Below are 25301 nucleotides of genomic sequence, written 5' to 3' on the forward strand. Positions count from 1 at the left end.
AACCTGGTCTTCCACCCTAAGTCTATGATGATGGGGTGATGGTTTTACACTCTTTTAGGAAAGTGGAGAATGATTGCCTGGAATCTCAGACTTTCTTAGATGTTCACCTGCCCAGGAGGCACAAGGCTCTCTCTCCCACTTTCTCCCATTTTTAGAACAAGATCTTTGCTTTTATGTCTGAAATATTTCATATACATGACAAGGTATTGGTGAAAGGCATTATATGATGTCCAGTAATGGAGATCATTCTGTGTCAGGATTTAGGGTTTGAATGGGGTGGGCCACAGTGGGAAAACCAGTTAAATAAGCCCAAATGGGTCATTTAAGCAAGAGGGGCCTGGAAGCAGATAATGAACCCAAGGGATAAAAATCCCAGGGAAAAAGGGCTGGGAATGACAGGCCATAGGAAGCACAAATGTTAAAGCACAGGTGTGTTTGTGTACTTTCTCTATTGTAACATGGCAGTCGTTGGCCTTGTGCCGGGGCCAAGGGTGAAGGACTAAGGAAAGGTCTGGAGGAGCTGAATAAAGACTGTAGGAATAGTGGGACCTAAAGACCCAGACCAGTAGACACAGGTGGGTTCAAATCCCAGCTGACCCCACCTACTAGATCTGACCTTGGAAAATTTATTTACATTCCTTGTGTTTTAGTTTCTTCATCTGTAAAACAGATACTTAAAAAAAAAATAGGATTAAATGAGTTATGTAAAGCCAGAGCCCAGTTCCTAGCATATAGTTAATGCTCAATAAATACTGGCTAGTATAAGTATTACTACTATACAGGGATCTCACAGGGATGTAGAAAGGACTAACTGAAACAATGTGTGTAACATGTTTGGCACAGTGCTCAACACACAGCAATTACTCAATAAAAATTAGCTATAGAGAACCAGTCAGAAGTCTGTCTTAAGGGGCATGTGGGCAACACAGAGCTAGGCAGAGGGTTGAAAACAAGCATGTTGGAATCAGAATGTATCAAGGACATGGCCTTGGCTAGAGGGACTCGGGTTGGCAGATCAGTAACATAGACAAGTGGACGAGTGGAGGGGTTGGGAATTCAGGCAGACAGACAGCAATGGAGCACCAAGAGGGCAGTGACTAATTTTGAGAAAAACATCTGCCCCAGCCAGGAAGTCACCACTTACAAGAGTATAAGTGACCAGTTCCTAAGTCTGGTCAAGCTAGGACCAAAAAATAAAAATAAATGAATTGATCCCACAGTCTTATTCAGATGGGAAAATGGCAGAACAGGTATGTCCACTGCTAAATCAGAGATGGTCCATCCATGTTCAAGTTTAGCTTCCTGTTAGATTACTTCTCTGTCTGCTACAAACTTCATGAATCTATTATTCAAAATAATTTGGTACCCATGCTAGAAGCTACCCAGAGCTTTCCTCCAAAACAACTTGCTGACCAACAATAGCATTTTGGAAAAATCTGAGGTGCTGGGGGGATTATATGTTAAAAGAAAATTACGTGTGTGGTTTTAAGCCTTTTGCAGCCTTGCCTATGCAACACTTGACCAATTGTTTAGGCCTCAAGCTTTTATTACCTTAGGAAAACCAGGACAAAGAACATTGCATATCACAGTGAATTAATTATCAGACTCTTCTTTTTCAGGTATTATGTACCCAGTATTTCTGTTCAGAGTAAGTTTTAAGTGCTTTTGTGTCAGCATCTACTTGATGCTACATGAGCAGAACATGCCAGTAGATTATTGACTGTCTTTAGGTCAAATCTACTTTGCGTTTATGTTTTGTGTAGTTTCAAATGAAAATATATGCCAGAGATCCACACATCATGAAATATACTGAAATCTGCCTAGGAAAGCAAAGCCAAGACCATTCAAAAGCTCTGAAGTAAAGAACACCTTGATTTTGACTGTAAAGCAAATTTTACTTTTTAATCTACCCTCATTTGTATTATGCAGCTCTACTCAAAGTGAGACCTTGACCCTGATTCTCCTAGAGAAGCAATCTTGGCTCTCTTTGGATATTAGACATGGGTCCAATTATTGTTGTGGTTTTTATATAGATCATTCCAGAAATCCCCAACCCAAGGCTCAGGTGGAGCTCTTTGGTAGGGGTGGAGAGAAGGAGTGAGGCATAGTCTGTGGTTGCTTGCTGTGGTCAGGGGCTTGGGCTCATCATGAACATCCACTTGTAACTCATTCACACAACAAGAGAACCTGGGCCTCTCCAAATCTCAGTCACCATTATATGTGGTCCTACCTCTAAACTACTGTAACATTTTAAAAGCAAGATTAGAGCCAAAAGTGAGACTGTTCATCTAACTTTATGTATTAAAGATAATGAACTTAAACTTTGAGTTGGCAGTCATAAGAATGAAGGAATGAAGCACTGGTTATACTTGTTCCAAATGAGACAACAGTGAAGATCGTCTACACTTGTGCTGTGTTACATTATGACACTTCCAGAATTCTGAGGCCTGAAGGGAAAGCAGAAATCACATTGATGCTTAGAATATGAATAAGTCCTTAAATATCATGTTAAAATGTTACTACTGTGTTTTTGCTTTTAAAAAAAGATTGTAAACTTTCCACTTGTGCATGAATGTTCGTATCCATGACCTAGGATAGTCTGTATAATCTTTCTGTGATAATTATTTTAGATGAAGACTCTAAAAGGTAAGTGTGAGCACAAGTAATTTTAAGTCATGGTCAGATTAAATTCTTATGATTCATTAAACATCCATTAAAATAACTCATCAAGGCTAAACTATCTGTTGGGGTAGAAGATGGTGCATCCGCATGTCACCAAAAATTGCCTGGAGCTCAGCTTTACCCTGCAAGGAATCAAGAATCATGCAGGAAGAAATAACTGTAGACTGAAGCCTCCTCATCCCATTGTTTAGCAAGATTCTTAGAAAGAAGAGTGTAACCTGAAGATCCAGTGATTCTTGTGCTGGGAGCCACACCTTGGCAGACAGTTCTGGTAGAATAGACCTATTTGAGCATGCTTTGTATGTGCGTGATGTGCCATCTAGTGGTTAAGTGAGCCTAACATTAATGAAAAGGAAAATGGTCCTTTCTGGTCCCTTAATGGCTCCAAACTCTCTACAGCAGTAGAGAGCAGCAACAGTAGGTTTGACACTGTAGCCCATTGCTTGGGAAAGAAAAAAGAATCTATTTTCTTAGAAGCCATATGGTGAAACCAGATTGTTGGGGGGGGGGGGAGGGGAACATTGGTATGATAGTAATTATGCAAGCCAGAGGTTGATGGCATTTGGTCCACAAAGTACTTTCTCCATTTTCTTTTACTGAGGTATGATTCCCAGTATAGTGCCCAACTGTTCAGTATATAGCTTGATACGTTTTTATATTTGTGAAGCTTACATATGTATAATCCGCATAATCACCATATGGATCAAGATCTGGAACGTTTCCAGCGTCCCAGAAGCCTCTCTCTATGAGTGCTTAGAGATAACCCATGTTCAGAGCTTATCACCATAAATTTGCAATAGTATCATTAAAGTATATACTCCTAACCCTAACCTCCAAGAAAGGATAAAATCCTGTAATCACCATTTCAACAGTTTGCCCAAAAAGGAACAGTTTCCTCATCAAACATTCTGTATCTAAACCAATGCCAATTTCCTGGGTTTGCTGTTTTTCAGAGTCCATGTGGTGTAGTATCTCTCTCCCCAGTTTAAATTCCTAATACATTGTTTTTCTTACCAAGCTTCTCACTGAAAGATATATCCCCTGGGTGCACTGAGTGTATTTTCCCAAGTGTCTCTGCAGGCATCCAAGTCAATTTTCAAAGAAATCCCATTACTTTTGAGCAGTATCTCAGAGGTGCCACTGATTGTCATGGCAAAGCCTATGAATTCTGATGCAGCATTTCAGAAATTAATGTGAATGCCATGTCACCAGTGACTGCATGACACCTTGTTCAAATTAAGCCGAGCAAATCATAATGGTGAAAAAGGCTCTCAACCTATGATCCAGCAAAGGCTAATTTATAATGAATAGCATAATGCAATCATTGTTGCTATTTCTACAGGACCTCTTTCTGTTCAAATGAAACTAGATTCCCTCTGAATGTCAGAACATATAATATGTCACAAAGCAGAGCTGGTTCTGAAATAAAATTGTTATTTTTCCAGAGCTGCCTTGTGCATGCCTATTTATTTGATTACTAAGCACACAATCAACCAACATGTCCAGAAAGCATGTTACTTCTAGGTGTTCTGCAAGGTGCTGGAGAGAGAAAAGTGTAAGGTGCGTGGGTCCTGCCTTACTGCCACGGGGCTGAACCTTACTTCGATCTGTTGTCCCTGGGCTGGCAAGCTGGTATGGCTGCCTCTTGGGATAATGAACAAGACTGGAATGTAGGCTTATCCTAATGTGCTCCTTTTTAAAAATAACATGTATTTTTTTCTAATTATTTTTAATGGATTTGGAAAAAAGAAGAATGTAAGGAAGAAAATACAAAATTCCTTAATTCACCAAAGAAAGTCTATAATGACTTTAATTCCTTTCAAGGAATTACAGTTTTCTGGCTTTTCTGTGTGTCTATGTGACCCTTAACACAGGTTTGAACTACATGGGTCCACTTGCACATAGATTTTTTCAATAAATATAGTACTGTAAATGAATTTTCTTTTCCTTGTGATTTTCTTAATACTTTTCTCTAGCTTACTTTATTGTAAGAATACAGTATATAATACATATAACAAACAAAATATGTGTTGACTGTTTATGTTATCAGGAAGGTTTACAGTCTACAATAGGCTATTAGTAGTTAAGTTGGGGGAAGTCAAAAGTTTCACACAGAGTTTTGACTGCATGAGGGGTTGGTGCCCCTAACCTGTGCTGTTCAAAGGTCAACAATATTTTTTTTATGAAGTTGAGGTGATACTACATATTTTTCTCTATCATAAGAAACTCTTAAAACATGTTCTGGGGCTCCTGGGTGGCGCAGTCGGTTAAGCGTCCGACTTCAGCCAGGTCACGATCTCGCGGTCCGTGAGTTCGAGCCCTGCGTCGGGCTCTGGGCTGATGGCTCAGAGCCTGGAGCCTGTTTCCGATTCTGTGTCTCCCTCTCTCTCTGCCCCTCCCCCGTTCATGCTCTGTCTCTCTCTGTCCCAAAAATAAATAAACGTTGAAAAAAAAATTAAAAAAAAAAAAACATGTTCAATACTTGAGTGAGTTCATAATTTCTGGAATAAAAATGAAAACCAATTTCTTAACTGTTTCCTATTATTAGAAATTTTTATTGCTTGCTATTTCTAAAATAGTTATAGAGATTTGATGTTTATGTACTTCAAATGAGGTCTTAGACATTCTACCACCATACTCAATGGCCAGAACTTTCAAAATTGTGTTAAATAATAATGGTGATGCTGGCTCGTTGTGGTTTGTCTCTGATTATAAAGGCAGTAACTCTGGTGTTATTAAATATGATGACACGGGGCACCTGGGTGGCTCAGTCAGTTAAGCGTCCGACTTCAGCTCAGGTCACAATCTCGCGGTCTGTGAGTTCGAGCCCCGCGTCGGGCTCTGGGCTGATGGCTCAGAGCCTGGAGCCTACTTCCGATTCTGTGTCTCCCTCTCTCTCTGCCCCTCCCCCGTTCATGCTATGTCTCTCTCTGTCTCAAAAATAAATAAAAATGTTAAAAAATTAAATATGATGGCAGCTGACTTGAGCTGGTTAAAATCATATTAAGGAAATCTTTTGAGCTCTAGTTTTTATTTTATTTTTTTTTCCTTGTCACATTTATTTATTTATTTATTTATTTATTTATTTTTTTTTTTTTTTTATGAAATTTATTGACAAATTGGTTTCCATACAACACCCAGTGCTCATCCCAAAAGGTGCCCTCCTCAATACCCATCACCCACCCTCCCCTCCCTCCCACCCCCCATCAACCCTCAGTTTGTTCTCAGTTTTTAACAGTCTCTTATGCTTTGGCTCTTTCCCACTCTAACTTCTTTTTTTTTTTTTTCCTTCCCCTCCCCCATGGGTTCCTGTTAAGTTTCTCAGGATCCACATAAGAGTGAAACCATATGGTATCTGTCTTTCTCTGTATGGCTTATTTCACTTAGCATTACACTCTCCAGTTCCATCCACGTTGCTACAAAGGGCCATATTTCATTTTTTCTCATTGCCACATAGTATTCCATTGTGTATATAAACCACAATTTCTTTATCCATTCATCAGTTGATGGACATTTAGGCTCTTTCCATAATTTGGCTATTGTTGACAGTGCTGCTATGAACATTGGGGTACAAGTGCCCCTATGCATCAGTACTCCTGTATCCCTTGGATAAATTCCTAGCAGTGCTATTGCTGGGTCATAGGGTAGGTCTATTTTTAATTTTCTGAGGAACCTCCACACTGCTTTCCAGAGCGGCTGCACCAATTTGCATTCCCACCAACAGTGCAAGAGGGTTCCCGTTTCTCCACATCCTCTCCAGCATCTATAGTCTCCTGATTTGTTCATTTTGGCCACTCTGACTGGCGTGAGGTGATACCTGAGTGTGGTTTTGATTTGTATTTCCCTGATAAGGAGCGACGCTGAACATCTTTTCATGTGCCTGTTGGCCATCTGGATGTCTTCTTTAGAGAAGTGTCTATTCATGTTTTCTGCCCATTTCTTCACTGGGTTATTTGTTTTTCGGGTGTGGAGTTTGGTGAGCTCTTTATAGATTTTAGATACTAGCCCTTTGTCCGATATGTCATTTGCAAATATCTTTTCCCATTCCGTTGGTTGCCTTTTAGTTTTGTTGGTTGTTTCCTTTGCTGTGCAGAAGCTTTTGATCTTCATAAGGTCCCAGTAATTCACTTTTGCTTTTAATTCCCTTGCCTTTGGGGATGTGTCGAGTAAGAGATTGCTACGGCTGAGGTCAGAGAGGTCTTTTCCTGCTTTCTCCTCTAAGGTTTTGATGGTTTCCTGTCTCACATTTAGGTCCTTTATCCATTTTGAGTTTATTTTGTAAATGGTGTGAGAAAGTGGTCTAGTTTCAACCTTCTGCATGTTGCTGTCCAGTTCTCCCAGCACCATTTGTTAAAGAGGCTGTCTTTTTTCCATTGGATGTTCTTTCCTGCTTTGTCAAAGATGAGTTGGCCATACGTTTGTGGGTCTAGTTCTGGGGTTTCTATTCTATTCCATTGGTCTGTGTGTCTGTTTTTGTGCCAATACCATGCTGTCTTGATGATTACAGCTTTGTAGTAGAGGCTAAAGTCTGGGATTGTGATGCCTCCTGCTTTGGTCTTCTTCTTCAGAATTCCTTTGGCTATTCGGGGCCTTTTGTGGTTCCATATGAATTTTAGGATTGCTTGTTCTAATTTCGAGAAGAATGCTGGTGCAATTTTGATTGGGATTGCATTGAATGTGTAGATAGCTTTGGGTAGTATTGACATTTTGACAATATTTATTTTTCCAATCCATGAGCAGGGAATGTCTTTCCATTTCTTTAAGTCTTCTTCAATTACCTTCATAAGCTTTCTATAGTTTTCAGCATACAGATCCTTTACATCTTTGGTTAGATTTATTCCTAGGTATTTTATGCTTCTTGGTGCAATTGTGAATGGGATCATTTTCTTTATTTGTCTTTCTGTTGCTTCATTGTTAGTGTATAAGAATGCAACTGATTTCTGGACATTGATTTTGTATCCTGCAACTTTGCTGAATTCATGTATCAGTTCTAGCAGACTTTTGGTGGAGTCTATCGGATTTTCCATGTATAATATCATGTCATCTGCAAAAAGCGAAAGCTTGACTTCATCTTTGCCAATTTTGATGCCTTTGATTTCCTTTTGTTGTCTGATTGCTGATGCTAGAACTTCCAGCACTGTGTTAAACAACAGCGGTGAGAGTGGGCATCCCTGTCGTGTTCCTGATCTCAGGGAAAAAGCTCTCAGTTTTTCCCCGTTGAGGATGATGTTAGCTGTGGGCTTTTCATAAATGGCTTTTATGATCTTTAAGTATGTTCCTTCTATCCCGACTTTCTCAAGGGTTTTTATTAAGAAAGGGTGCTGGATGGACAGCAACATGCAGAAGGTTGAAACTAGACCACTTTCTCACACCATTTACAAAAATAAACTCAAAATGGATAAAGGACCTAAATGTGAGACAGGAAACCATCAAAACCTTAGAGGAGAAAGCAGGAAAAGACCTCTCTGACCTCAGCCGTAGCAATCTCTTACTCGACACATCCCCAAAGGCAAGGGAATTAAAAGCAAAAGTGAATTACTGGGACCTTATGAAGATCAAAAGCTTCTGCACAGCAAAGGAAACAACCAACAAAACTAAAAGGCAACCAACGGAATGGGAAAAGATATTTGCAAATGACATATCGGACAAAGGGCTAGTATCTAAAATCTATAAAGAGCTCACCAAACTCCACACCCAAAAAACAAATAACCCAGTGAAGAAATGGGCAGAAAACATGAATAGACACTTCTCTAAAGAAGACATCCAGATGGCCAACAGGCACATGAAAAGATGTTCAGCGTCGCTCCTTATCAGGGAAATACAAATCAAAACCACACTCAGGTATCACCTCACGCCAGTCAGAGTGGCCAAAATGAACAAATCAGGAGACTATAGATGCTGGAGAGGATGTGGAGAAACGGGAACCCTCTTGCACTCTTGGTGGGAATGCAAATTGGTGCAACCGCTCTGGAAAGCAGTGTGGAGGTTCCTCAAAAAATTAAAAATAGACCTACCCTATGACCCAGCAATAGCACTGCTAGGAATTTATCCAAGGGATACAGGAGTACTGATGCATAGGGGCACTTGTACCCCAATGTTCATAGCAGCACTCTCAACAATAGCCAAATTATGGAAAGAGCCTAAATGTCCATCAACTGATGAATGGATAAAGAAATTGTGGTTTATATACACAATGGAAAACTATGTGGCAATGAGAAAAAATGAAATATGGCCCTCTGTAGCAACGTGGATGGAACTGGAGAGTGTAATGCTAAGTGAAATAAGCCATACAGAGAAAGACAGATACCATATGGTTTCACTCTTATGTGGATCCTGAGAAACTTAACAGGAACCCATGGGGGAGGGGAAGGAAAAAAAAAAAAAAAGAGGTTAGAGTGGGAGAGAGCCAAAGCATAAGAGACTGTTAAAAACTGAGAACAAACTGAGGGTTGATGGGGGGTGGGAGGGAGGGGAGGGTGGGTGATGGGTATTGAGGAGGGCACCTTTTGGGATGAGCACTGGGTGTTGTATGGAAACCAATTTGTCAATAAATTTCATAAAAAAAAAAAAAAAAAAAAAAAGAAAGGGTGCTGGATTTTGTCAAAGGCCTTTTCTGCATCGATTGACAGGATCATATGGTTCTTCTCTTTTTTTTGTTAATGTGATGTATCACGTTGATTGATTTGCGAATGTTGAACCAGCCCTGCATCCCAGGAATGAATCCCACTTGATCATGGTGAATAATTCTTTTTATATGCTGTTGAATTCGATTTGCTAGTATCTTATTGAGAATTTTTGCATCCATATTCATCAGGGATATTGGCCTGTAGTTCTCTTTTTTTACTGGGTCTCTGTCTGGTTTAGGAATCAAAGTAATACTGGCTTCATAGAATGAGTCTGGAAGTTTTCCTTCCCTTTCTATTTCTTGGAATAGCTTGAGAAGGATAGGTATTATCTCTGCTTTAAATGTCTGGTAGAACTCCCCTGGGAAGCCATCTGGTCCTGGACTCTTATTTGTTGGGAGATTTTTGATAACCGATTCAATTTCTTCGCTGGTTATGGGTCTGTTCAAGCTTTCTATTTCCTCCTGATTGAGTTTTGGAAGAGTGTGGGTGTTCAGGAATGTGTCCATTTCTTCCAGGTTGTCCAATTTGTTGGCATATAATTTTTCATAGTATTCCCTGATAATTGTTTGTATCTCTGAGGGATTGGTTGTAATCATTCCATTTTCATTCATGATTTTATCTATTTGGGTCATCTCCCTTTTCTTTTTGAGAAGCCTGGCTAGAGGTTTGTCAATTTTGTTTATTTTTTCAAAAAACCAACTCTTGGTTTCGTTGATCTGCTCTACAGTTTTTTTAGATTCTATATTGTTTATTTCTGCTCTGATCTTTATTATTTCTCTTCTTCTGCTGGGTTTAGGCTGCCTTTGCTGTTCTGCTTCTATTTCCTTTAGGTGTGCTGTTAGATTTTGTATTTGGGATTTTTCTTGTTCTTGAGATAGGCCTGGATTGCAATGTATTTTCCTCTCAGGACTGCCTTCGCTGCGTCCCAAAGCGTTTGGATTGTTGTATTTTCATTTTCGTTTGTTTCCATATATTTTTTGATTTCTTCTCTAATTGCCTGGTTGACCCACTCATTCGTTAGTAGGGTGTTCTTTAACCTCCACGCTTTTGGAGGTTTTCCAGACTTTTTCCTGTGGTTGATTTCAAGCTTCATAGCATTGTGGTCTGAAAGTATGCATGGTATAATTTCAATTCTTGTAAACTTATGAAGGGCTGTTTTGTGACCCAGTATGTGATCTATCTTGGAGAATGTTCCATGTGCACTCGAGAAGAAAGTATATTCTGTTGCTTTGGGATGCAGAGTTCTAAATATATCTGTCAAGTCCATCTGATCCAATGTCTCATTCAGGGCCCTTGTTTCTTTATTGACTGTGTGTCTAGATGATCTATCCATTTCTGTGAGTGGGGTGTTAAAGTCCCCTGCAATTACCACATTCTTATCAATAAGGTTGCTTCTGTTTATGAGTAATTGTTTTATATACTTGGGGGCTCCGGTATTCGGCGCATAGACATTTATAATTGTTAGCTCTTCCTGATGGATAGACCCTGTAACTATTATATAATGTCCTTCTTCATCTCTTGTTACAGCCTTTGATTTAAAGTCTAGTTTGTCTGATATAAGTATGGCTACTCCAGCTTTCTTTTGGCTTCCAGTAGCATGATAAATAGTTCTCCATCCCCTCACTCTGAATCTAAAGGTGTCCTCAGGTCTAAAATGAGTCTCTTGTAGACAGCAAATAGATGGGTCTTGTTTTTTTATCCATTCTGATACCCTATGTCTTTTGGTTGGCGCATTTAATCCGTTTACATTCAGTGTTATTATAGAAAGATACGGGTTTAGAGTCATTGTGATGTCTGTATGTTTTATGCTTGTAGTGATGTCTCTGGTACTTTGTCTCACAGGGTCCCCCTTAGGATCTCTTGTAGGGCTGGTTTAGTGGTGACAAATTCCTTCAGTTTTTGTTTGTTTGGGAAGACCTTTATCTCTCCTTCTATTCTAAATGACAGACTTGCTGGATAAAGGATTCTCGGCTGCATATTTTTGCTGTCTAGCACCCTGAAAATCTCGTGCCAATTCTTTCTGGCCTGCCAAGTTTCAAAAGAGAGATCAGTCACGAGTCTTATAGGTCTCCCTTTATATGTGAGGGCACGTTTACCCCCTTGCTGCTTTCAGAATTTTCTCTTTATCCTTGTATTTTGCCAGTTTCACTATGATATGTCGTGCAGAAGATCGATTCAAGTTACGTCTGAAGGGAGTTCTCTGTGCCTCTTGGATTTCAATGCCTTTTTCCTTCCCCAGTTCAGGGAAGTTCTCAGCTATTATTTCTTCAAGTACCCCTTCAGCACCTTTCCCTCTCTCTTCCTCCTCTGGAATACCAATTATGCGTATATTATTTCTTTCTAGTGTATCACTTAGTTCTCTAATTTTCCCCTCATACTCCTGGATTTTTTTATCTCTCTTTTTCTCAGCTTCCTCTTTTTCCATAACTTTATCTTCTAGTTCACCTATTCTCTCCTCTGCCTCTTCCATCCGAGCTGTGGTGGTTTGCATTTTGTTTTGCATTTCATTTAAAGCGTTTTTCAGCTCCTCGTGACTGTTCCTTAGTCCCTTGATCTCTGTAGCAAGAGATTCTCTGCTGTCCTGTATACTGTTTTCCAGCCCAGCGATTAATTTTATGACTATTATTCTAAATTCACTTTCTGTTATATTATTTAAATCCTTTTTGATCAGCTCATTAGCTGTTGTTATTTCCTGGAGATTCTTCTGAGGGGAATTCTTCCGCTTGGTCATTTTGGATAGTCCCTGGTGTGGTGAGGACCTGCAGGGCACTTCCCCTGTGCTGTGGTGTATAACTGGAGTTGGTGGGCGGGGCCGCAGTCAGTCCTGATGTCTGCCCCCAGCCCACCGCTGGGGCCACAGTCGGACTGGTGTGTGCCTTCTCTTCCCCTCTCCTAGGGGCGGGATTCACTGTGGGGTGGCGTGGCCCGTCTGGGCTACTTGCACACTGCCAGGCTTGTGATGCTGGGGATCTGGCGTATTAGCTGGGGTGGGAAGGCAAGGTGCACGGCGGGAGAGGGGGCAGGCTTAGCTCGCTTCTCCTTAGGTGATCCACTTCAGGAGGGGCCCTGTGGCAGCCGGAGGGAGTCAGATCCGCTGCCGGAGGTTTGGCTCCGCAGAAGCACAGAGTTGGGTGTTTGCGCGGAGCGAGCAATTTCCCTGGCCGGAACCGGTTCCCTTTGGGATTTTGGCTGGGGGATGGGCGGGGGAGATGGCGCTGGCGAGCGCCTTTGTTCCCCGCCAAACTGAGCTCTGTCGTCCGGGGGCTCCACAGCTCACCCTCCCTTTGTCCTCCAGCCTTCCCGCTTTCCGAGCAGAGCTGTTAACTTATGACCTCCCAGACGCTAAGTCGCGCTTGCTGTCGGAACACAGTCCGTCAGGCCCCTCCGCTTTTGCAAGCCGGACTCGGGGGCTCTGCTTGGCCGGCGAGCCGCCCCTCCGCCCCGGCTCCCTCCCGCCAGTCCGTGGAGCGCGCACCGCCTCGCCGCCCTTCCTACCCTCTTCCGTGGGCCTCTCATCTGCACTTGGGTCCGGTGACTCCGTTCTGCTAATCCTCTGGCGGTTTTCTGGGTTATTTAGGCAGGTGTAGGTGGAATCTAAGTGATCAGCAGGACGCGCGGTGAGCCCAGCGTCCTCCTACGCCGCCATCTTCCTGCGCCTCTCCTGAGCTCTAGTTTTTAAACATCAGCAGTGGGGAATTGAACATTACCAAATGTCTTTCAATGCTATTGAAATAACTGGGTTTGTCCCAGTTTGGCCCATGGATGTGTAATACATTATATTAACAGATTTTCTAATATTAGTCCCTTTCCACCAAAATGAATTCTATGTTGTAGAGTAATACACTTATAATGAATTATAAAATTCAGTTCCATACTATTGATTTTTGTACATTGTTCTCGCGAGACCACTAGTGTGACAGGATCAGAAACATACTTTGTGCATCTCCTTCTGGCCTATAAATGAGGGTTGCTGAAATTAGGGATGGGAAACCTGTTTGTGTCTGTTATCCATTCCCCTTTTTTTCTTCTTATCCAAGTGCAAATTAAGTTTCTTTCCTTTTATGAACAAAGTAGTTTTCCTAACCTCCCTCAAAGCACTCATCATACTCTTTCTTATATTAAAATTAAAATTTTCTATATATCTGTCTTCTGTTCTTGTGGGAGTAGCCTATGTCTTATGAGTTTTCCATCCCTACCCCTTAGCCAATAAGTATTGTCCACCTAGCTTCTCCTTGGGTCCCAGAAAGCACTGCAGTGGCAGATGGTGGAAATACACTTAGATGAGTTTGGTCAACATCCTTAGATCTCCAGACAAAGCCCTGCAGTAAGCTTAGGAGGAAAGCAAGGAAGTCAGAGTGATTGTGAAGTTCTGTGGGCACCATGTTTCTTTATGACAATAATATGAGTCCAGAAGGTATGAATCAACTTCTAAAGTCATAGGAGAGGACTCAGCAGGGACAAGAGTGAAGCACTGAAACCAGCCCTCATGTACCTACCCCAGGTGGCTGCTCCATCCTGGTCTTGATGATAGATTACAGAGAGAACAAATTACTTCAAATACTTTTTGCCTGGCTGTAAGTATATTCTAACTACCACTGTGCTAGGCATACAGTTTAAACTTCCTAACTAGTGTTTCTGGAATTAACCTTTGTTCCTGCAATGTAATGTTATCAAATAGTATTCCTCACACTTAAAGACCAAAGGCAACTTTGGAGACAAAACAGGCCTTTTAACAAGTAGTAAGAGAGAGAATGACAACCCAAAACGTCATGGAAATTAATGGAGGAAATGACAACAGAAGTGAAAGGGGAGAAGAAGTTCACTGGTCCAGCTGGAATTAAAATGAGTGTTAAGAAACCAGGGAAATAGTTCCAGCAAGGACTCTTCCAAGTACCTGGTCACGTTTCAGACCATCCTTGCAGGGTGGGACTAGTTAGTGGATATTGTTGGCTTTGTGTTGGTGCGCACTAACTGAAGGTCCTTTGAAAGCAAAGTGGAAAGCTATGTTCAGTGATTACTTTCTCTTTTTCCTTAGGGTGTTAAATACCACGTTATTTGAAAGCTGGGAGATCGTTGGACCTTACCCTTCCTGGTGGGTGTTTAATCTACTGCTGTTGCTAGTACAAGGCTTGAACTGCTTCTGGTCTTACTTGATCATAAAAATGGCTTGCAAAGCTATTTCAAAAGGCAAGGTAAGATAAAACTTGCTATTTCTAATATGTCCCAGAAAATTATATTTTTGGTTCTTCTTCATCAGCAGAAATACTATTATTTCAAAATTCATCAAAACTTGTATTTTTTCTTCATGATTTAGCATAACCTCCTAGAAACACAAACCAAATTTTCATTTTCTTCTGTCCAGTTAATTTTTTTTAACTTGTGGTATCGCTTTGATGACGATTCCCACTGATCTGTATTTATAATTCTAGATTTAATGATGATAATGTTATTTGTCGTGTTCTTTCACTGCCTCTGTCTCCCATGGTCCTTCTCTGATTAAACTTCTACCAAACAGAAATTGAATGATTTCTTTCCTTTTATGAAAAGGGTTGCTTGATGCAGCATGCCCATTTGTGATTTTTCCAATAAAACTCAGCTAAATCTCTTTGTTTAAATATAGACTCATGAGGCTGATTCAAATAAAGTTTCTTGAGAGCAGTGGCTTTTCCAGAATGTTCTCTGTGACATTTTCTTACTTTCATTGTTTGTTCTCTTCCTTCTGCCACCCTGGAAGGCTGGGAAGTGGAACCCTTTACATGTAAGTTCCTCAGACCTCTCTCTCTGTCCTTGTTCTGGGTGCCACTCTCGCCTGTTGGAGGGGCACGCAGATGCTTTTGTTCCCATGCATATTGTTCTGGCTAATCTGTTGGCACTGACCAGAGGCTTTAACTGAGATGTGGCTCCCACCAGGTGCAAAGGATACCAGGAACAGCTCAGTGAGTGCCCTTTGTGTGAACTTGTATCCTGCTAAATTTTGCACGATCCAGCAGGAGGAGAGGAATTTTTTCACTGGTGTCTAACATGTTTGCTAAAAAAAAAAGAGAAATAGACCAAAGTGAAGTAGGAAAAACAGAACTAAGTTGGGGCGAGGATCAACGTGGTCCAGAAAGGAGGTCCGAGCATCAGCTGTTTGCCTGCTCTGCCCTGACCACTTGGTCCTGGCCTCTTCTGTGGAGCTCAGGGCATCTAGTTACGTACTATGAAGGCAGTTCTCAGCATCAGCTTTTATATATCCAACATATTTGGACCAAATAACTATTGAGAGGCAAAAAGTTCATTTTTTTTTCTCTGTGACCTCTTCATCCTTAAAATGAGCACGTATTTCTGTTAAAACACACTCCTTTCCTCATTTGGATACAAATTACATCTACGTGCACAATATTATCAGTATAGCAGTAATTGGAGATGCAAGGGCACAGTAGATTCCATTACTTGTCTCCTTATTGCATTGCTGTTTCCACCAGACGTCTTGTCTTCTCTCCAAATTATTCCTCAGGCTTACATAGAGATGATTATTAATTTTATGGCAGATCTCAGGCTTCAGAATATCTTAACTGCCATTGCTCTTCACCCAGAACAGTAAGAATTCTTCATGGCCATGGGTAATGGACAGTATTTTTCTGCGGGTTATCTTGAGACATGTTAAATTATTAATTTCCTTGAAGGTAACATAAATATAGACTTTTTTTTTCCAAATGCAATTAAAAATAATCTTACTAAGCATGAAAATGTAAATTAATCACTTTGAATCTGGAGTTTTCTTTCCTCTTTAGCAGCTTAATTTATGACTAATGGATTTCTAAATGTAGTGGTGCTTTACTATCATGCTATCTTTGTGACCCATGTTTTTTTTTAAGTTAAAGTATCCTAAATAATTCAGTCCTTTTGGTTTTTCTGTATCTAAATCTTCTTGATGGTGGTCCTTTTGAGTTCAGTCTCATCTCAAGGAGCATTGGAGTGAAGTCCATTTTTACCATATTTATTTTAGTTGTTTCTGGTTAGAAAGGAGCAGGTGCCATGCATACATGTTCACACTCTGTCCTGTCCACACCCACCTGACAGAGATGACGTTGTCCTGCAGCAATGGTGGCTTCTCAAGTTGGGGGCAGTGGTGGCAGAGAGAGGATGTGATGTGAAAAAGCCCCCAGTTCATTCCGATATACCTCCCAGGAAACTCTGCCAATGCACTTCTTAGACAATCACGGGCAACTAGATTTGGGAAACCCAATGAAGCCAGGCCCCAGGTCCCTATTGCTACCCCACTTAGGAAATAAATGAACAGTGCTCAGTTACTCAGATGGCTTAAGGCCTGTTGGGTAAAAATGTTTACCATAATTTAGACAGAGTAAGAGGTTCAAACATGTTAATTTTAAAAGCAGTTGAGGATTTTCTTAAACCCTCCCTAAATGACTTTTTTTTTGTTAGACTGTGACTTTATTTTGTCCTTTATGGTAATGCATAGAGTTATATGCTGGTGCCTAAGTTTGTGATCCTCCTTACATAATGAGACTGGGTGGAGGATTGAAGAACCTTGGAATAATGATCAATAGATTTTCTTTGGAAAATATTGTATTTTACTTTATTTTATTTTATTAATTTTTTTAATGTTTATTTCTTTGTGAGAGACAGAGTAGGAGTGGGGGAGGGGAAGAGAGAGAGGGAGACACAATCCGAGGCAGGCTCCAGGCTCTGAGCTGTCAGCACGACGTGGGGCTCGAACCCACAAACTGCGAGATCATGACTGAGCTGAAGGCAGACGCTCAACTGACTGAGCCACCCAGGCGCCCCAATAAATGAATAAACTTAAAAAAAAATGTTTATTTATTTTTGAGACAGAGACAGAGCGTGAGCAGGGGAGGGGCAGAGATAGAGAGGGAGACACAGAATCTGAAACAGGCTCCAGGCTCTGAGCTGTCAGCACAGAGCCCGACGCAGGGCTCAAACCCACAAGTTGTGAGATCATGACCTGAGCCGAAGTCGGACACTTAACCGACTGAGCCACCCAGGCACCCCAATCTTTGGGAAATATTTTAAACTAGACCTCACCCAGCAGGTTCCCAAAATGCCTCCTATTGCCATTAGTTGTTACATAGTACATAACACAAAATTTCTACTTAATTTTAGCAGATAGAATAGGAAAACAAATTAAATCATAAAATAATGCATTACAAAGCCAAATAAGAATGACTTTTTAAATGATCTAAGCTAGTGAATATCACAATTAGTGTGGCTAATCCTTTACGGGATTTTCATGGAGAATGTGATCATCAGAGAGTAAATTGATCCATTTGTACCAAATTCCTATAATGCCATTCCAACAGCATAGTGTGGTACTTTGCCAGTAAGAGTGGGTTTCATGGTCTGGTACATTCTCATTGTCCAAAGGTACCTTAAAGTCAGTATGTCTAGCCCAGCCCCCTATGATGCCCAAATCTACCTACATTCCTTGATAATTGACTTTGTCACCCAAATTATATATCTCCAGTGAAGGAGAACTTACTATAATGGAATATAATAGGCAATATTCCTATCCTTTTTGACTTTGAACATTTGGATGTTTCCCTTCATGTACAATTACATGTACTTCTGAGCATGCCATACTTTAATGATTCCTTAGGAGCTGGTTGCATTCACTTTCTTGTATTCCACAGGTGTCCAAGGATGATCGAAGTGATATTGAGTCTAGCTCAGATGAGGAAGATTCAGAACCTCCAGGAAAGAACCCCCACACTGCAACCACCACCAATGGGACCAGTGGTACCAATGGGTATCTCCTGACTGGGTCTTGCTCCGTGGATGATTAATTACTCAAAACTACAAGTCCCGAACAAAGTGAACTATTTGTTCCTGGAAGCATTTAATAAGTTGCAAATGTAGTTCCTTTCATTATATCTCAGCACCAGAAACAAAAATTAGGATTATCTCAAAGCATTTTGAATAGTGCACTGCCATATGTCCTGTCTGTGAATGAAGAAGAATTACCATTCTCTATATGTAGGCATGCTGTATGTAATTGACACAAGGGAACAGTATTTGCATTTGTACTGTCTTAGAATATTATTTATATTTCGTATTTGTTTGTAAATCTGTGGACAAAAGAGGGTTTCCTCACTCCTTTTACTCTCTGGGTTCATGACAGTGAGGGAGATGCTCCATCTGCTTCTACCCCTTTCTATTGCTATGACTCAGTTCGCTAGGAGCATCAGCTTAATTTGTCACTTAGAGCAAGCAAAACCCAGTGCAAGATTCTCGTACCACTCCAAATAGGTTTGCTTTCTTTGTATTACAGTGCCTGTTTTGAAACTGCCTATATAGTCTCAGTGACCATTTTCCCAGTGTAAAGTTTAATCAGGATGAGCTAGGATTTTTAATTGTCACTCTTTGTGGTCAATTAGCAGTTCAAATTTAAAAGTATGGTTTGAAATAGACATAATGTCTTGTGCACACGGCCAAGATTTCTTTAGTGAGTATGATAGCTAATTGGAGATAAACCTTGTAGGTTGCAGAGACTTTTTTTTTAATTCTCTATTATGATGTCAGTGCTTTGGCTCTGAAGGAAGACATTTGCTTAAGGTCATAGTTACAAACAATGAAGTCATTCTTACTATTGGGAGTTTGTCCCTTGATCTGAGAATAGCAGAAAGAGAACAGCTGATTTCAACCAGATTTCAGCACTGCCCCTATAATTACCACAGTCTTCTGTCATGTCATGAAAAAAAGAAGCTAAGCATATTTTGGGACAGCAAAGGAGACTTCGAACAGTTGGCAAAGGTCACCTCTGGTGCAAAGCACTTTATTGCAACTAGCATTCGAGGAAGTGTCCTATCTAGTATTTGATTTTGATGTTTCTATTTTTCTGAGTAACGTAAAACCAGTGGGAGAAGGAAGATTTTACTCTTTGTCTTTTCTCCTTAAACATGACCTGCAGTGACTCTCCTGTTATTAGAAACTGAGCAGTGTTGCACTTGAGGCCCTTTGGTTAGCTTCCTTGAAGATTTGTTCAGTTTCCAAGAATTTTTATTCAAATAGAGCTATTTCCAGAAAACAATAATAAAAATTCTACTGGACTACAGCAGTATCAGCAGTGAGAAAGATTGTTGAAAAGTAAGTTGCTCTAGTCTCCTACATGGCAGTGTTATTTGTGTATAAGTAAGAAAACCATACACATAAACCAAAGACTTTATCTGTTTTCTTCCACTTCTAAGTAAGAGGGAATAAAAAGGTATTACAAACACTTACTTCATGAACAAAACAAGAGTCCAGAACCACAGTGCAATAATATAAATGTGAGTCAAAGGATAGTAAAGACAACAGCAGAAATACTAGGGAGTGCACATCCTGCTTCCAGCCATACACATTCGATTCTAATTTTTGAAAAAAATTGAGATGAATCTTTGTTCCCACAGTTCGCAACCTGTGAGTTAATAGTTAATACTCCCAAACTAAAACCTCACACTGTAATATTAAATCTTTCCCCACCTATATACGAAATATTTTGTTTCTGATAAGGTCCACAGTAATAATTAAAGAGCCTTAGACATATGTCTGTTGATAAAACAATGCAACTAATTCTTCTTGTAAAGCTTTATTATTTTATTCAACAAAACAAGAATATGTCTAGGAGTGTAAGTTGTGGATGGTTTGAAACCAATCATAAAACATCAATAGTACTTGTTAGTCATCTGAACATCTGACATCTGAACATCTGAACATCTCAACGTCTGCATTGATAAAATGCAGATATATCAAATGGAACAGCAAACATGTTGTATAGCTGAAAATTTTTGAGGTGAAAGTTTCCTTTTTTACCAACTAGAATATGGAAAAGAAGAGTGAGTTGTACCTTGCTTTAGTGTCTGGAGCAAGTCCTCTCAATGGGGGAAATAAACCAGAGAACCACAATGTGTTCAAATTTGGATCATCTGACACCCCACCACAGAAGAATAATTTGAAAAGATTGGCTGGTAAATTAATGGTTTAGAAGAGTTGCATGAAATGAAGTAAATTGAGTTAGTCCTTAGCAAAGGCAAATTTAAGCAAACTTTTGTTTCTCCCAAAAGTCACTTAGAAGGAGGACTGAGAATACTCAGAGCCTCAGTGACCAGTGACATTAACTTAACACAGTCCCCTATATATCTATAGATTTTTATTTTATTTTGCCTTTTAGGTCAAAGAGTTCTTTTTGACTAATCAAAGTTGGTGTTTGTAGGCCTGTTAAGATGAAAAATAATACATTTCTGTCTACTCCTCCCCCATGGTAGCATGATAAGACTGAGAGAGAAAAATATGTGAGCTATCTTATCTTCTACTTGTGCCAGGCCATAGTTTTGGAAGTGTATTTTGTAAATTCAACTGTAGGTTACTGAGAGTGTTGTTTCCCATTAATTAACTTAGCCTGTGCTGAGATCTCCTTCCTCCTGGTCATATTCAAACCTTCCCAGGGTACCAAGGGGTATGTGGGAAGGAGTCTAGAAAAAGTAATATTTTATTCTCTAATGCTATAGCTTTTCTAGATCTCTTAGTGGGGAAAAAAGTAGAAAATCGAGTAGAATTTGGCCTTGAGTCAATAAATGATATGAAAATGTGTGATCCATGTATGTACATGTATATTTCTCCAAAAACATGATAAAACCAAAATATCACAGACTCATTCTTACCCATATTTTTTTTAATAAAAACTATCCATCATGTACAATAAAAACTTCCCACCTCCCTGTCAACTTCCTGTTCATACTCCTCACCCAGCTGAGAGTGGTAGGATCCCTTTGGCCTCTTGCCTCAGAGCTAGGATCACAGAGGGCCTAAGGTCAGAGTATAAGCCAAATATAGTTCGCATTACCAAATTCAGTGGTACAGATGTTGAGAATAGAGGAGTAAGTGTCAGTGTTATGGATTATTAAGCTGAATGTTGGTAAAAAAATGCGTATGGTTGCTGCTTCACCCCAGGGTTTTATTAACATCCAGTCCCTGCCAGGCTGCTAGACAGATGGTGTCCTGAGGTACCATCCAATAATGAAACAGGTATCTGACAAAAATGAACTAGGAAGAAAGGTAGGATCCCCAAAGAAAGCAAGCAGTTGGGTCACAGAAATAACTCTTCCGTGAGATAAAGTCCGACCACGTTTAGCCAAACTGGTAGGTGAACCTCAAAATGTTCAGTTCTGTTGCCAACTTTCCATTCTGTGTATTTGATAGAGGTTGGATTTGAGCAAACTGAATGCTTTCACCTTGGGCAGAAAGGGTCTGGATCTCCCACTCTATTTATTTCAACCTCATTGCTATTTGGGCTGAAGTAAAAAATGAGATTTCTGTTCAGTTCACCTGAGTCTTTGCAAAAAAGCTCTTCAGAGAGAACTTTATGGACACCAATGATTGTTCCCATTCTCTTCATGATTTTGCATCGATAGTTCTTTTTTCCCCTTTCTTAGAAATGTTAATGCCAAAGTTGCCTGAATATTTGAGTATTTTTCCTTAATTTGAAGTGTACAGAATAATTCCAGAGGTGTTAGAAGATTCTGTTTATTTGTGTCTGTGATGATGTCGTTGTGTCCAGAGAGGCTTCAAGAAATCCTTTAGAAACAAAAGGTTAAATGTTTACATTTCATGTGATGTTTGAAGTCTTAAGATACTAATTAGCATACTTCTTTTTTCTTTGTCTTTGGCTGATTCCTGCTTTGTAGATAAATATCCGTATCCCTGAAATGTTTATAACATTCAAGCAAGAAAAAAACAAATGACATCAAAGTCAGCCTGATGAGAAAGTGATGACAGGGCACTTTCAGGTGTTAAGTAACTTGTATGGAAAGAGGAAAGGCAGTTAGCTCCATTCATTGCACTTGCTGCCTAGCATGCTGTTCCCGAAAGGAATACCCTCAGTAATTATAAACAGTTCTTGAAGTCATGCCGAATGCAGCAGGTAGTAGTTAGTACTGGTTCTCTATGGCCACCTGGTAGTTCTTTATAGCAACAGGCCAGCAAAGGACCCTGTGGTTTGCCTTTGTGTGTATGCCCCCCCCTCCTCTAGGGGGCGCTTAGTAGACAAGCCCTAGGCCTGTCCATTTGTCCACTCTATGCTGTTGTAACTTCTCTAATACCTATTCAGAAGGAGCATACCTGATGCTGCTTTTATTAGAGAAGATAAAACATCCTAAGTAACAGTTTGTAAGATCTGCAGACACCCAAAGGAGAACCTTAGTCTTTTCCAGGTATTTCCAACTTAAGTTCAACCTGAAGCCTTTGAAAGGAATGCCTTACCAAATGGCCACAAGCTAAGACCCATCAGATCAAAGAAATAAAAGTCTCGGCAACCAGATGGCATATCTTATGGTGTCTCCACAAGACTAAACATTCTCAAGATGGCCAGGAACTGATGGGAGGGAACTGTTAGCCCAAGATCTGTCTTGCTCATCTCATCCACCCACATTCCTTTCAGACTCCTGGAACTCTTGATAAAAAGAAGCCAAAATATTGTCACTTACCGGCTATCCATTTTCCAGTAGCCTTTGGGTCAGTTGATAACCACACTTCTTTCTCTGCCTGATTCCATTTTTATTAAAAACTGTTGTGCCCACGTGAGCCTATTTTCCTTAACACAGGTCCATGAAAGCTTGGTTTCCTCTTTTGCTATGTGTCACATGGCCTGGAAATCAAGACAGCAGCTGTTGGTATGGTCTCCGTGCTAAGTGAAAAATTAGATTTTATAGAGGTAATTTTTTTTTCTTTTGGACCTACAGTAATTTTTTAAACTGTCATTGTAAAACTGCCCTTAAAAAATTAGAGGCTTTTAAAGATTACTTGCCAAAGATAAATTAGCTCTGTAATAGGAACAGTTATGTGGCAATTCTGGGACTTTAACTTAGAGATTCATTAATTTAAAGATGGAATACACCCTCCAAGTGTGATTTCCAAAAGTTTCATAAAGCCTCTAAACCTGTGATTCTCATCAGCTCTCGGTTTGCCCACAGAATCAGTTACCTCCATAGCCATTTCTTGTCAAGCAAGGGGGAAAGGGTTAGTTTTGGGATTTGATTGTTTTTAATTTGCAGTGAGAAATAGGGTAGGTGATAATACCTTACTTGTTTTCTTAAGACAATTCAGTGCTTGGGCATCTCTGTCAGAAATGGAATGATGTACTGTTAGCCAATTAGAATTATTTTATGTATTGTTGTGTTTCGCTGATTTTTATATGAAAATATAATTATTCATTCCTGATCTCTGGAAGCAATCATTATTATGAGGATCATTTTACTTTGGAAACACTTTCATAATAAAGATAAGTATTAAGAGTAAAGTGTGAATGCCATTTTCTGTAAGCACTACCCAGCCTGCGTTGGTAATATGTCACATCTTCCTGGACAAGATTTATTTCAGGGCACACACCATCCTGCCAGTTTCCTGCAAACTTTCCTTAAATCCCAGTTTCATAATGGGATTCATAATTCCAGTTACATAATCCCAGTAATCATAATGATTACTGAAAAGGCGGTATTATTTGTTAGATATATGTTATTTTGTCAAGAATTTGGCTAAGCTACTCCATAGTATTGCTGCCCGAGCGTCCGTTTTGTTTGCCAGGTGGCCTGCTGACACAGTGCAGGTGCCTGTCCTGGAAAGCAGCCCCGAGTCACCAGCAAATGTAGGTCCCTGATATGACTTCCCCAGCAGCTCTTGTGATCATAGTCTCCTCTGCCTGCCAGTACCTGGATGTCTTCTGTGCCCCTTAGCTAAGACCACCATGGAGTTTACCAAAACCCCGCTTTTTTGAATTCACCCATCCAGCCTTAGCCTCAGAAGTCCAAAGCACTCTACTCACGGACTCTAGTAAAGGTGTGTGCCCCAGGTCTTGCCTCTGTCTTCACCCTGCCTTCACCAACCTATGTGGCCTCTCGAGGCACGCTGTGCACCTCCCCCCATGACCTGTGAATAATAAACCTCTCTCTTTCAATTTCTCTTGTGGTCTGTTGTTGAACTTCGGTTCACCATCTGACACCTTGTGCTCCACTTAACAAATATCAATTTAACGTAACTGAAACATTTGTATGTTGAAAATTAAGATATAGAGGCGCTGGGGCGGCTCAGTCGTTAAGCATCTGACTTTGGCTCAGGTCACGATCTCATAGTTTGTGAATTTGAGTCCCACATCGGGTGAGCACAAGCCCCGTTTCAGGTGAAAACAAGCTCCACTTCAGGTGAACACAAGTCCTGGTTCGGGTGAGCCTCGCTTCTCTCTCTCTCTCCCTCTCTCTCTCAGTCTCTCTCCCCCTCTGCCCCTCCTGAGATTCTCTCTCTCCACCCCTCACTCATTTGCACCCTCTCCTCTGTTTCAGAAAAAAAAAATTAAGATCTAAAAACTTCAATGTCAGATTTTATGTAGTGCTTCATTCTGGAAAAAATATTAAATGGTATTCATAGAGGTAACAGTTCAAATATATCAGACTGCACTGATTTTTCCAAATTATAAAAAGAAGCACTTAGAACATAACAGTCCAAAGTACAACACATGCAAAACTGTCCCTGCCCATGTGTGAACACCTCATAGGAGCTTGACTGATACCTTCTCGGGGTCCACGCCCTACTTTGTTAGGGCTTCTCTCCCTCTTTCTCAGTCTTCCCCTATGTAACTGTCTCCCCAGCTGCTCTTCTGCTATAAGCTTATGTCATCTAATATCTCAAGAGCCATAAAAATAGCACTGACATTCAACCAGATACACCCCCACCACCACCACCACCAGTATTATGAAAAATAAAGCAGACACCCTATCAAAAATCTTACAAATATTAAAACCACCTCCAACAACAATCTGAGGCACAGAAAGATAGGCTATAAGCAGATATACCACTCTGGAAGCCGTGGACTCTTCCAGTTCTCTAAGTAGAGCAGGATCTAACTATAAGCATCCCTCCCACATAGCCACAATGCAGCTCAGCCTCTCTAGAACCCTTGCTGCTGGGCCGGCCACTTTCACCCTGGGCACTTGTTATTTCTGCCCCCTA

The 25301-nt window shown here is 40.4% G+C and overlaps 1 protein-coding gene across 1 annotated transcript in view; it reads left to right on the top strand.

The window, feature by feature from the left end:
- Positions 1–23598, top strand: part of CERS6 (ceramide synthase 6) — a 327890-nt gene extending 304292 nt beyond the window's left edge. The window contains exons 10-12 of the mRNA XM_030323740.1: positions 14344–14500; positions 15043–15066; positions 17960–23598. Of these exons, the coding sequence (XP_030179600.1) occupies positions 14344–14500; positions 15043–15066; positions 17960–18112 (334 nt within the window). The 3' untranslated portion in view covers positions 18113–23598. The remainder of the gene's footprint in view (positions 1–14343; positions 14501–15042; positions 15067–17959) is intronic.
- The last annotated feature ends 1703 nt before the right edge of the window (positions 23599–25301 follow it).

This window comes from Lynx canadensis, chromosome C1, assembly GCF_007474595.2.
Source record: "Lynx canadensis isolate LIC74 chromosome C1, mLynCan4.pri.v2, whole genome shotgun sequence".
NCBI classification, from domain to species: Eukaryota; Metazoa; Chordata; class Mammalia; order Carnivora; family Felidae; genus Lynx; species Lynx canadensis.